Raw genomic sequence first — 14,687 nt, 5'->3', positions numbered from 1 at the left:
ATTTAAGATAAAATAATTTAATAAACCGAAAATAGTTTTTTAATACCAAAAATTTAATAATTGTAGTATTAAAACATTGAAATAAAATTCAAACAACCAAATTAGTCTTACAATAACATTTTTAAATAAAATTCATACAACCAAACTTTAATAATTCTCATTCAATATTTTGCATCAATTGTTCGGCAATTTCATCTCGTAACTGAGTTATATATTCACGGTCCGCTGCAGTACCATGTGTTGGAATCTCATTTTCATCATTATCAACGACTGTATTGTTATTCCGAACCGAGACATTTGGTTCATCATATCGTGCAAAATATTCATCACGTAGTCCCTCTCTTCTTATAAAATTATGAAGCGCAAAACATGCTAGGGTAATGTTTCGTTGTGTAACCAACGAGAATGGTGTCATCCTCTTCAATATAGGGAATCGTGCTTTCAAGACACCAAAAGCATGCTCAATGACATTCCGAAGTTTTGCGTGTGCATGGTTAAATTTTTCTTTATTTGTTAATGCACGTCTTCGACGGAAATCTCCAAGCCAATACCTCACATTACGGTACGGTGCCATAAAACCTCGAATGTTTGCATAAGCGGCATCACAAAGATAATATTTATCTGTAAAAAAAACAAAAAAAAAATCATTTATTTTTTCAAGCTAAGATAAAACTATTTAAATAACCATAAATTTACCCGGTGGTGGAAGTGGGAATGGTGCATGCGGATTTGCTAATGCTTCTGATAAAATTCTAGAATCGTGTGCTATCCCTTCCCAACCGGCCACAACAAACGTAAACTTCATGTTGAAGTCACATATTGCCAATACGTTTTGGTAACAATCGCATTTTCCCCTACTTCTATATAAATCCCGTTTGTTTGCAGGGACAACAGCGTGTATCAAAGTGCCATCAAGTGCACCAACTGCTCCCTTGAACACCCGCCGTAGCCTCCTATTATGTCCCGGAATGTTTGGATTCGGATTAAAAGAAGTTGGCACTATAATGTCATGTGCGAAAAGCAACATTTTGTCCAACACTTCATGAAAAAACTTATGAATTGTTTGCTTTGAGTGTTGAAATCTCCGCTTGATAATCACATAACGTTGGTTATGACCGATCATCATAAAAAACATAGCCATCTTCTCCTCAACCGACACATGTTTGCTATCCTTTAATGCGTAGTTTACTCTAAAATGAGCACATAGCCGAACAAATGATTCACGAGACATGCGTAGCACTTCAAGACATTGTAAAGGATTACGGTGAAGTAACTCTAACGTAAATTCATGTCCCGTCATTTCCGAATCGTTGTCCCGCACTCGTTTGACACCCCTCTTCCAAAAGTAGCGGACGTACAAATACATAAGAATTATGAGTAGTATCTTTTTGTCGTGATCCATAACAAACCTATTAATCAACAAAACATAACATAACATAAGATAAAAACATAACATAAATTTCAAGTACAAAAAAACATAAAATAAATTTCAAGTGCCAAAAAACATAACATAAATCTCAAGTACCAAAAAACATAACATAAATTTCAAGTACCAATTAACATAACATAAATCTCAAGTACCAAATAACATAACATCCAAGTACCAAATACTAAAAATAACATTCAAGTAGCAAATAACCAAAAAACATAACCATATAGTTCCAAAACATGCAATTAAAACCTAAACAACTCAAACATATAAAGTTAACGAACAATCTTTCCATCCTTTAAAACTCCCAAACTTGTAGCTGTCATCTCGATCCATCCTCTTAATATTCGTGGATCATTAGGCAAATTTACCCACATCTCTCTCATATTCATGGTCCCTCCAAAAATGTGATACGCAGCAAATCGTAGAGGGTCTATTGGGTCTAACTCGAGCAACTCAAGCTTCTCTAAACATTGGGGAATTGTTGGCCCTTGAGTCAAATGGCGTAGAGCCTTTTGCATCTCCAGTGCTAAATCATCAGCAGTAATAGAAGCTTTAGGCGAGGAAGAAGAAGGTGGATCAGGTGAGGCACTATGAGCTCGAGGTCTAGGAGTTGAGGGTTTAGCCCTTTTGTTAGGGTTACCAGAAGGTGAAGCAGCAGAAGGTGAATCAGCAGAAGGTGGAGGCTGAGTAAAATGTTCACTAGTATGATTGGAGAAGAAATCATCCTCATCTATGTTAATGGAAGGGACGTCCATAAGATGTAGTTGTGCGACATGGAAAGAAGATGATACATGTCCTGATGGTGTTTGGGATGTGGCATAGCTGAGATTACCAGAGGCACTGTTTCCATCAAAGAGTTCTGCACAAAGCTCTGGAAACAATAATGGGACGGTTTTCAAAGAAGCGGCTTTCGGATGTCCCTAAACGCAATCAATGTAACAAAAGTAATATAAGAATAAATGGCAACTATATAAAAAAAAATACATATAAATATGTGTGTGTATATATACCTTTTTAAAGTCCTCCCACTCCTCATTTGTTAAGTTAAAAGTATTTGTTTGTGGATTGTAAAGGTTTCCAGTTTTGTTTTTTAAGTATAACCATCCTGTGTATTTGGCTTTAAGGTTATCATAGGCGTTTTTTAATTGTCGTTGATTCAAATCCACGCCATACTTTTCCTTAATGGTTGTTCCTAACTTGTGCCATGATTGTCTGTGAAAACTCAAACCTTTTCTACCCACGGGTTGTACTTCTTCAATACAAGTGAGCAATAAGCATTTTGTTTGCTCATTGGTCCATGTATGTTTATCTCCCATTGCTAATAACAAAAAAAATTATAGAATACATACTTCAGCAACAAAGATTAATCATATTTCAACATAATGAACAAATACGTTTAGCATATGATTTCAGCAAGGATTATGATTTTACTCAACATTCATAACAATTCAACAAAAAAATTCACGGCCCTAAACATAAATCATGGCTCTAACTAAAGAACAAAACACAAACTCCTAGAATTATAACAAAGCACTAAAGCTGAATTTTAACTCAATTTATGGCTCTAATATCTCTAAGTGCTAGAATTATAACAAAACACAAACTTCTTTCTTATAGATCATGGTGGATAATATGAAAAACAACCAATTATGCCCTTATGAAACCATTAAAATCATGAGATTATCATCTTTTTCTTCAATCTTATTTCACAGTTTCAAAGTTATCTTTAGTCAATCAAATAAGAAATCAGAAAACTCAAAAGATTATCTTTAGTCACTCAAATAAGAAATCAGAATAACAAAGTTTCAAAGTTATTTCACAGTTTCAAAGTATTTCACAGTTTCATAGCTTCTCTCTTCAATCTTATTTCACAACTTCAATTTTATTTCACAATTTCAAAGCTTATTTCACAGCTACATCATATTTAGGTAATCAATTAAGAAATCAGGAAAAAAACGAACTTGTTGATGTGAGGTTGAAGACGATGGCAGATGGAGGATCGGGCAGCGAAATCGGCGACCAGCAGCAACAACCGATGGGCAACAGCAGCAGCGAGCGGCGACCAGCAGCGGTGAGCGGCGCTGGGATTTCTTCCGGTCTTCAACAGCGTCGACGCCAAGAGAGAACGAAGGGAGAACAAAGGAGGACATTGCGGCTGCTTTTGTCCGTGTCTTTTTTTTTGTTATTAGGTTTAGAACTGGTGAGAAGAGGCAAGCCCAATGATGCGTGGGGAAGAGGACGGGAAGAGGTTTTTGAGCCCGAAGCCTTCTAAAAATCAAACTGCTGCGAACTTAAAAGTGTTGCGTGTGTGCTGCGCCGCGCAGCACTAAGAGGTTAGAAGAGGATTTAAAAAAAACACAACCTAAGTTTAAGTGTTTTGATAAAATCCTTAAAAATCAGCTTATTGTGTTAGAAATAAGCTAAATAAACTAATTTTAATAAGCATCTCCTCCTTTGCTTATTGTTTATTGTTTATTTCCACCACAAATAAGCTAATAAGCAATAAGATAATAAACTAATCCAAACACCCCCTTAAAGGAGATGCACAAATCTGTGGAAAATGAAACACATTTCTTTTGATTTTATATTTTCGAATACGAAATATGACTTATTAAGTTAGTGACCAAAAGCACAAATTCTCCCAAACCACAGGGACCATTCGTGTAATTTACTCTTACTTTTCGTTTTGTTCATATTTGGGTAACTACTTTTTTGTACACATCTAGGTAATGAACTTGTTGAAATTGTTCACATATGACCATTATCACCTGTTGTAGCCGGATGTAACCTGTTACAGCAGGTCATAATGGTCATATGTGAACACTTCCAACAAGTTTGTTACCTAGATATATACAAAAAAAATAGTTACCCAAATATGAACAAATCGAAAAGTTAATTACATTAATAAGTCATATTCACTTTTTGAAACCCGTTAACTTAATTTTTAAAATTCATCTATGGAATTCGGTCCCAAAGGTCTTAAAGACTTTAGCAAAAAAAAAGTTTTAGAAAAAATGTAGAAGTTGGTTCACAATTCAAATATAATACATAAGATAAAGTAACAACTACATCAGAGGGGCCTTCGAAATCTGAATACATGTTAAAAATAATAGGTTACGCATTAAAAATGTCTAGTGAGTAGTATCGAGACTTCACCACGTTTATAGTCAAGGATTAACTCAATCTTTAACCAATAGTGATTGTCTAAAATATTTTTAAATTCAAAAATCATTTTAAATATCTTTCCATAAAATATTTAAAGTTTTGAAACTCACTACTCATAATTCTTCAATTCATTATATATATATATATATATATATATATATATATATATATATATGTGTGTGTGTGTGTGTGTGTGTGTGTGTGTGTGTATAAAAGCATTTAAATGCAATGTAAATAGAAAGAATGCAATGAAATATGGAACTACACTCATTATCATTCATCTCATAGTCCTACTCATTGTGATAGCATTGAAGACTATGTCATAGTTAGCACAAAGCACCCCATGTCACGACTTTTCTCATTTCTCTTAGCCTTGTAATGGGTACGAGTGAGCTAACAAATCATCGGTTTCATACAAAAGGTAGCTAGCCTCATAGACAAGTGGGCAAGTCTAAAATATCACACTACTCATTGGTCTCTTAATCTCGTTTATCATGGACTTTGAAAGGACACACAAGTCATTCCCCATTTTTACATGAATGCATAAATATTCATGCTAAAAACTCTTTTCAAAGCATCTTAACTCTTTAATCTTATTAAACTCTTTCATGACATCATTTTCACAAAAGGCAAAAGTATATGAGCATATAAATAAACACATAAATTTTAATTAACAAAATTCTCTACTCATTCTCTTTATAAAAACATCATAATCTTGTTTTTATGGAACATGTATTCGATATTACCCACCTCAAAGGAAATTCAAACTATTCTTCTATCCTTAAGCTTGTACACCTCTTAAACACCACCTATTATCATTAACAACAATTTGTTACAAAATGACTAAAATACCTTTAGAGAGTTCTTGACACATTTCACATCCTCAAATAGCTTATTTCCTTCGTATGTGCTTATATTTAAATGTTGGGATCAATAAGAGATCGAATGCAAAGGTTCTCAAAATGTTGAAAATCTTGTCAGTAGCTTCCACATGGAGCGTGTAGGTTTGCCATGAAATTCCACACATGGCGTTTGGAACCTCCTAATCTCCTAAAAGTACAGTTTTGCGAATTTAAGTTATATACTTTGCACAAATGACATCCTATTAGGAAGTAAAGTAGATAACTACTAAAACCAAAAGCACACAAGACACAGTATTTACGTGGTTTGGTTAAGGCGGCCTACGTTCACGGGCAGGAAGGGAGTATTTTTTTTATTTCAAAGCTCTCAAATAGAGGTTACAAGTACACTTTCAAAAATATTCTCCTATCACTCTAGAATACAAGACACACAAATGACTTAGCATGCATCCCTATTTATAATTGAGGGATCAAACCTAAAACCCTAGTGGGCCAAGGCCATTGGCCCATAGGCCCATAAAAGGTGTCAACCAATCACATTCCGCCATGCAGTAGCTTCTGGAACATTCATCCATGACATACAACACATAAGTATCAGCAACGCACATGATGGAGCACCTTGTGCCATAGTAGAGCATCATGATGCATATGTGACGCATCATGAACACTAGTGATCCAAATGAGGAAAACGTAGATTACAAAACTATGCTCTAAGCAGAAAAACATTTAATAGTTAAATGATTAGGGCACATGTAATCTAAGAAGGATCTATGTCTATCACATAAAGACAATATACTATACTATAAACTATCAAACAACAAAATTGTCCTCATAAAATTTGAATGCATAAGGAAGAATACATACCTTGTTGATTGTTGTAGAAACCGCTCCTTCATTCATAAGGAAGAATACATACCTTGTTGATTGTTATAGAAACCCCTCCTTCATTATTGTAGAAACTACTCCTTCATTGTTGTATGACACATGTAACCTAAGAAGGATCTATGTCTTTCATATAAAGGCAGCATACTTGACCTGTCATGATCTCTCGGTTATTTGGTTAAAGAAACCGCTCCTTCATTATCGCAGAAAAGTCCCATTGGTCCTTGAATGGTTGGGACAACTCCAAGATCTCCAATGAAGTTCTTCAACCATGATGCTTCCTTTGATCACTTGCTACTATGTACTTTGATTCACAGGTAGAATAAGCCACTGTGTTTTGCTTAAAACTTTTCCAAGTAACTGCTCCTCCATTTAATGTAAATACCCAACCAGATTGAGAACGAAAGTTATATCTATCTATTTGAAAGTTGGTGTCATAATACCCAGTCACTCTCAAGGTATCACGACATCCAAAGACTAGAATCATATCCTTTGTCCTCCGTAGATACTTGAGAATGTTCTTTACTGTTGTCTAGTAACCTCTGTCAGGATTTCCCTGATAGCGACCGACCATGCTTAAAGCTAAGGACACATCAAGGCGAGTACATGTCATAGCGTACGTGATCGATCCTACAGCCAAAGCATAAGGGAGTCGACTTATATCAACTATCTCTTCATCTGTACTTGGGCTTTGAGTCTTACTTAATTTGGCAGTGCTTTAAATAGGTAACTCTCCTCTCTTGTAATTTTCCATTCTAAACCGTCTTAGCACTTTGTCCATGTATGTACTTTGACTAACTCCAATTAGTCTTCTCTTTCTATTTCTCAAAATCCTTATCACGAGAATATATGCAACCTCTCCTAGATCCTTCATAGTGAAACACTTTCTAAGCCAAGACTTTACTTCTTGCAAGGTTGGGACTTCATTTCCTATAAGTAGTATGTCATCAACATACAACACTAGAAAAGTTACTATACACCCACTAGCTGTGACATACACACATGACTCATCCTCACTTCTAGATAAACCAAATTCTTTGACTTTCTCATGGAAACAAATATTTCACCTGCGAGATGCTTGTTTCAATCCATAAACGGATTTCTCAAGCTTGCACACTCTATTGGGAAACTTTGCATCAACAAAACCCTCTGGCTAATTCATGTAAACATCCTCAACCAAATTCCTATTAAGGAAAGCGGTTTTGACATCCATTTTCCAAATTTCATAATCATGAAAAGCAAATATGGCGGGCAATATCCTAATAGATTTTGTCTTAGCCACTGGTGAGAAGGTCTCATCATAGTCAGTCCTTGGGGTTTGTGTAAAGCCCTTCACAACTAGTTGTGCCTTAAATGCGTGTACATTTCCATTCATGTCTATCTTCTTGTTGAAGATCCATTTCCAACCAACTGTCTTTCGACCAGGTTCTTGATCACCCAGATTCCAAACTTGGTTATCATACATGGACTTGATCTTGTTGTCCATTGACTTTTTCCATTTGGCTACCTCATGGCCTACCATTTCTTCCTTGTAGTTAGCTGGCTCATCCAAATTTACCACTGTTTGATTACTGATATAACATATCACCTTCTGTAGTTGTATGGAAATCATAGAACTTAGGTGACACGTTAACTCTATTGGAACGAATAAGAGGTAATGAATTGTCAACTAGCTCAACTGGAATTTCTTCCTCTGGTTGAGTGCTAATGTTTTATAAAGTTCCTTCATTTATCGACTCTTAAATCTCTTCAAGGTCAATTGTGCTCCCACTATCCTCTTTGTATATGAGCTCTCTCTTATGAAAGACTCATATTCGTGCTACAAAGACCACATTCTTACTAGGCCTATAGAACAAATATCCAAAGGAATTTTGTGGGTAACCAATGAAAATACACCTCTCGCTTCTATGTTCTAACTTTTCTTGAGTCTCTCGTGTAACGAAAGCTACACAATCCCAGACTTTGATATGTGCTAACGAGGGAACTTTCCTTGTCCACATTTCGTGAGGTGTTTGAGCAACCTTTTTATTAGTGACAAGATTGAGGATGTAGGCAGCCGTCTCTAACGCATACCCCCAGAAGGAAATAGGAAGAGTGGATCGCTCATCATGGAACGAACCATGTCCAACAAGGTCCGATTGCGCCTTTCAGCCACACCATTAAGTTTTGGTGTCCTAGGAAGAGTCAATTGTGAAGTTATTCCACATTCCTTGATGTAGGCGTGGAACTCGATATTAAGATACTCTTTTCCTCTATCAGATCGGAGCATCTTTATCTTCCTGCCTAATTGATTATCGACTTCATGTTTAAACTCTTTGAACTTTTCAAAGGTTTCTAATTTATGTTTGACTAATTGAATATAGCCATATCTACTATAATCATCCGTAAACGTTACATAAAACCGATTGGCATCTCTTGTGGTGGATCTGAAGGGCCCATACACATCTATGTGTATAAGGTCCAACAAACTTCACCTTTTTCACAAGATCCACTGAAAGATGATTTTGTCATTTTCCCAAAAGACAAGATTCACACTCATCATCTGGGCTTAGGTCAAATGATTTCAACACTCCATCCTTTTGGATTTGGGCGATGCGTTTCTTGTTAATGTGCCCAAGATGACAATGCCATAATCATGTCTTGTTTAAACCATTAGAGGAATCAATGTGAAATACACTATTGCATAAGCTATCAACACAAGTCACAGTTTCATACACTCCATTACAAGGTAAATCTTCAAATATAAAAAAAAACGTTATTTTTATAAACTATAATTGAACCATTCAAATCATTAAAAATGTAGCAAAATCCTTGTCTAAACAATGCATGAAAAGAAATAATGTTATGTGTCATTTTTGTTGAATAGCAACAATTAATCAAATCTAAACTAACGTCACTACTAAGCATAGATGATAAGTCCTAATCTTGGTCACAGGAGAAGATAGCATATTGCCATGATCATATTCATCTTCCCATGTTCCACCTCTTCACTTTCTCTTAACCTTTACAAATCAGAACAAATGTGACATCCACTTCCTGTATCAAGGACCCAAGAATTATTGAGTAGATAGTGAGTTATTAGTTTGAATAGTGTATATACCCGCCGATGATGGCTTCACCTTTCTATCCTTGATGTCTTGCAAGTATTTGGGGCGGAGCCTCTTCCAATGACCCTTTTCATTGGAATAGTAAAAAGTGGCCTCTTTGGGATCACTAATAGCTGGAATGTCTAAGTTGGGCTTCGCCTTTGGCCATTTGCTTGAAGACCCAACTTGGGCCTTATTCTTCTAGTTAGATTTAGGAGAAGCTTTTCTCTTCTTCCCTTTGCCTTTACCAATGGCAAGAATAGGAGCACTAGCAGTATTGGTAGGGGCTTGACTCTTACCCTTCATTCCTGACTCAGCAATCTGTAGCCAGTTATGGAGTTGTGTTAATGTGGTTTGTTCAAATGATAAGCTAATATAAACTAATCATCACAGATTGGCAAAGAGTTTAATACCATGCATATGACCAAATCCTCTTCAAAGTACACATTGAGCTTAATAAGGCGCTCCACGTATCTTTGCATTCTCTACACATGGCTGCAGACACACTCTCCCTCTTTCATCTTGCAAGCCATGAGGGACCTGACCACTTCAAGCTTTTCTTGATGAGATCTCTTGTGGTACTTTTCCACAAGTTCATTCTTCATATAAAACGGCCAATAGTCCTCATAGAACCTTTACAACTCAGGATTCATTATGGCGACCATGATGCAAGCAATTTTTATTGCATCATCGTAGTGTTTTCTATTAAGAGGCTAGTTGTTTAGGACTAACAATGGCTTCATCGACTTCAACGAGCTTTTCCTCAAGGACATATTCCTTTCCCTCGAAGCGAAGATCCATTCTGATGTTGCCCATCCAATCATTGTAGTTAGAGCTATCAAAGGTCACTTTGGAGATGATGGAGAGTAGGGAGAAACCCGAGTGACAGGTAGATAATGATGGAGCAAAAGCATTAACAGGAGTAGACATCTATAGAGAAAAAGTTTTAATTAGATGACAATATTCCTTAATATTTAACCCATAATAAAAAATTTAAGGCTATGACCCAAAATAACAATTCACAACTAAGAAGAGGGATACCGTAATCTTATTGCGAATTAATGAAGGTGGGTAAAAGCAATTTACCAATTTCGAACTATGAAATTCCTAGATCTTTTGAGATTCATTGAAACTATCAATAGCATGTTTAATCTCATATTATGATCTTCTATTCGTAACTGGGATACCGAGGATCACAAACAAGATGTGAATAATCATACAAATATGATTGGCACTCTTGATGTCATTTATCATCTCATTTTAGTGTGCCAGTTAACCACACACACTCCATTAATCAACAAAATTTTCAAGATGCCCATTATTACTCTTTTATAGTCACTATTAGTGTGCCGGTTAACCACGCGCACTCCACTAACTACTATAAAGCATAATGTGTTATTTTATGGATTAGCATACTTTTCACATTTTTCCTAAAATAACTAAGAGTGGGGTTTTATAAAATAGTGTAGTTTTTTAATAGCATTATACTTTTAATAGAGTTAATGTCCTATCAGATCCGTTCTGCTAACGACCATCCACCAAACAAGAGAGCGGTGAGTAAGAGTCGATACCAAATGACGGTCATTTTATAAGCCACTTTCTTAAATTCCCCTTATAGTTCGGCCTCATTAATGAAGCATACTAGCGATCCGACTGACTTAGTCTTATACATATAGTAATTAACTTTTAATGTTATATATATATATATATATATATATATATATATATACATATATATATATATATATATATATATATATATATATATAAGATGTATTAAAAAAAAGATTCTAAAATACTAGGTTTATTAAAATTTCAAAATTAAATAATTAATTTAATTTAAATAAACCAATTAATATTTGACATTAATTATTAGGATCAATTAATATCAAAATTAATTATTTACACAATTTAAAATTAATCATATTAATCAATAAAAATAATTAATCAAGTCAAAGATTTATCTCCTAACTTATAGACTTTTATTTTATCATCAAATATTCACCAAATTCGGATTTGGCAGATATTTAGATTAGATAATTACCAAATAAAAGCATCCAAAATAGATTAGCCAGAAAAACTCGAAAGAATTGATCTATTTAGATCTCACGTCATGAGCATCAGTGCCTAAGTCATGAGATGCAGAAAATCAAAAAATTTGTTGGACCGATTCACCAATGTGAAATTACATGAAAGATAGCCATAGGCTCTGATACCACTGATCGAAAACATAGATTACAAAACTATGCTCTAAGCAGAAAAACATTTAACAGTTAAATGATTATGGTACATGCAACCTAAGAAAGATCTATGTCTTTCACATAAAGACAACATACTATGAACTATCAAAAAAACAAAATTTTCCTCATAAAATTTGAATTCATAAGGAAGAATATATACCTTTTTGATTGTTGTAGTAAACAATCAAGAATCCTTTCTTCAAAGCTTTTTGAAGCGAGCACCACAAGTGTCGTGGCTCTAATGGTTCACACCCAATCCTAGAAGCTAGAATACTTGAAGAGAGATGAGAGAGGTGAGTATAATTTCAACGTTCTTTATGGAAGAAGGAGTGGTCAAAATATGAAGGTATAGGACCTTTATATAGCTTACTGGAATTTGGGGCCAAAACTACGGTTTTGGGATAAGGCCTAGATTAATTAGTATAATAAACAAACTGCCTTATCTCTTATGCAATCACCCTTGGACGAAAATTCTAGATGATATCTAGTCAACTTTTGTCTGCCCCATTCCATGGAGTTCTAGAGCCTTCCTGCTTCAACTTTCAATAAATAACCAAACAGTCACTGCACTTTCAATTAATCTAATTAATCCAAAATTTAATTCTAATTAATTTATTATTAATTATTAATTAAATAATATGATTTCTAATTAATATATTATCTTCATAACATATGAATAAATTCATTTTTATTTTTAATTAATTTATTAATCACATAAATTAATAGGAGTAAATCAGTATCTCTTTCTCTAAAAGTCATCCGATTCAATTACTAGGTTTGAGGGCAACCCAAAAGGAGTTTGCTAATATTTCAAGTGTGTGTATATATATATATATATATATATATACACACACACACACACACACACTAATTCAGTTATTGGATTAGACACATAATCTAACACCAACATCCATCATGGTGGCACAACAAGGTGTTTTAAGCATCTTCAACTTTTGATCATCATAGAAGACTTTGTAAAATACATGGCTCATGATGACATATCCAACACCAAGATGGCGCAACATCCTCCCTCATGGCACATCTCCATCACTTGTGGCGCAACATTTTCACTTGTGATGCAAGATTCTTCCTTTTGGCGCAACATGCTCCCAAGGATGGTGCAACTTCTTCACTTGGCACGACATCCTTCCAATGTGGTGCAAGGTATTTACTTTGGTGCAACATCAATCAAGAGTGGCGCAAGATCCTTCCAATTAGCCCGACATCTATCATCTGTGCGCAACTTCAACATGGATGGCGCAACTTCAACTTGCATGGTGCAACATGTTGCTTTATGTTGCTCCAGTTGGATTAGGTGTCTAAGCCCATAACTATAATTAGTATATACTTGAATTGATAGTAGCACAATCCTTTTGGATTGCCCTCAAACTAGTAAATTGACAAGATGATTTTTTGAGAGAGAGGTTGATTTGTGATTTGATTAATAAATTAAAATAAATAATTTTTTAAGATGTTATGGAACTAATGTATTAATTAGAAATAATAATATTTAATTAATATTTAATCAAAAATTAATTAGAATGAATGTTGGGATTAAAAGAATTAATTAAAAGTGTAGGGACTAAAGTGCAATTGTTCAATAGTTGAGAAAGAGGCATTCTAGAACCCTCCATAAGGCTTGGACGGATTCAGGGAGCCTTAGGGTTTCTAGAATTATCCCTAGTGGATGATTACCCAGTTCAAGATAATGTTGGATTTGGGCTTATTTAGGGTTTTCTAACTACAATATAAAAAGAACCTCAACCCTATAAATTTCGGCCACCTCTTCATTTGAATAAATAGTCGAATTTCTGAGCCTCCATCATCTCTCTCAATCTTCTTCCTTTTGCTAGTGTTGGGTGTGAACAACTAGAGGCACGACATTTGTGGTGCTTATTCTCAAGGCTTTAACAACACAAGGATCTTTGTTATTAGTCAATAACAATCAAGGTATGTTTCTCCTAACCCTAATAGTCAATTTTCGAAAATATGTTAGATGTCCTAGGGTTTCTTATTTGTTGCTCAAAGTTGTATGTTCAATTAGAGAAAACACAGATCAAGTAATATAGTTGCATGCACACACAGGAAATTTTATGTTTTGCATAATACTCATCAGTGGTATTAGAGAATGGGTTTTGTTTTATATTAAATTGTTACAATTGTTGAAATTGAACAAGGAGAAGCAAAACATAATCGTCATTTTGTACCTCGACCACGACGTAGTGACCTGCGATTTGTTCAACCACGACATGGTAATTGTTTAACACGACGTGGTGGACTGACAAATCCATAAAAAAATCTGTTTTAATGCTTATCTCATGAATTTATTAGGATAATTACCTTAAATAATGTTCTAATTATGTAAAACTAAATAATTATCTAAGTAATTTGATATCCTTATCTTGAATTCATGATTGGTTTAATCTTAAATTAAAAAAAAAAATTCTTAATTTTTGAAATTTAAAATATAAACTAGTATTTTTGAAAAGTTTTAAAAATACACCCCTATACTATATATAACATTAAAAGTCTAATATTACTATATGTATAAAACAGTCATTCGAACTGCTAGTACATCTCATTCACGAAGCCGATCTATAAGGGGTATAAGGAAGCTGTTTATGAAATGACGGTTAAATGGGTGTCCACTCCCACCTACCACTTCCTTGATTGGTGGAGAATCATTAGCCGAACAGGTTTGATAGGACAAACTAATCCTCATTAATATGTATAATGAATTATAAAGTAACTAAACTTATTTTTTTTCAAAAAAATTCTCAATCTTAGTTACTTTAGGAAAAAATATGAATTTGTATGCTAACCTATGAAATTGCACATTGTACTTTATAAGTCGTTAGTGGAGCGCGTGTGGTTAACCGGAACACTAATAGGGACAAATAAAGAGTGGAAATAGGTGTCTCGGAAATTATCATTGATTAATGGAGCGTGTGTGGCTAACCGACACGTTAAAATGAGATGATAAATGACATCGAGAGTACCAAGCTAATTTGCATGGTTATTC

The 14,687-nt window shown here is 34.6% G+C and overlaps 1 protein-coding gene across 1 annotated transcript; it reads right to left on the bottom strand.

Annotated features, from left to right (window-relative positions):
* Positions 1–157: 157 nt before the first annotated feature.
* On the bottom strand, positions 158–1,300 carry LOC111880220 (uncharacterized). The gene is made up of 2 exons (XM_023876628.2): positions 697–1,300; positions 158–621 (listed from the first exon to the last, which is right to left on the bottom strand). The coding sequence occupies exons 1-2, from the start codon at positions 1,298–1,300 to the stop codon at positions 158–160; spliced, it is 1,068 nt and encodes a 355-aa protein (XP_023732396.2).
* Between the last annotated feature and the right edge of the window lie 13,387 nt (positions 1,301–14,687).

The sequence above is a fragment of the Lactuca sativa genome, chromosome 8, assembly GCF_002870075.4.
Source record: "Lactuca sativa cultivar Salinas chromosome 8, Lsat_Salinas_v11, whole genome shotgun sequence".
NCBI classification, from domain to species: domain Eukaryota; kingdom Viridiplantae; phylum Streptophyta; class Magnoliopsida; order Asterales; family Asteraceae; genus Lactuca; species Lactuca sativa.
Note: the sequence above shows the minus strand (reverse complement) of the source record. Positions and strands in the feature narration are given on the sequence as shown.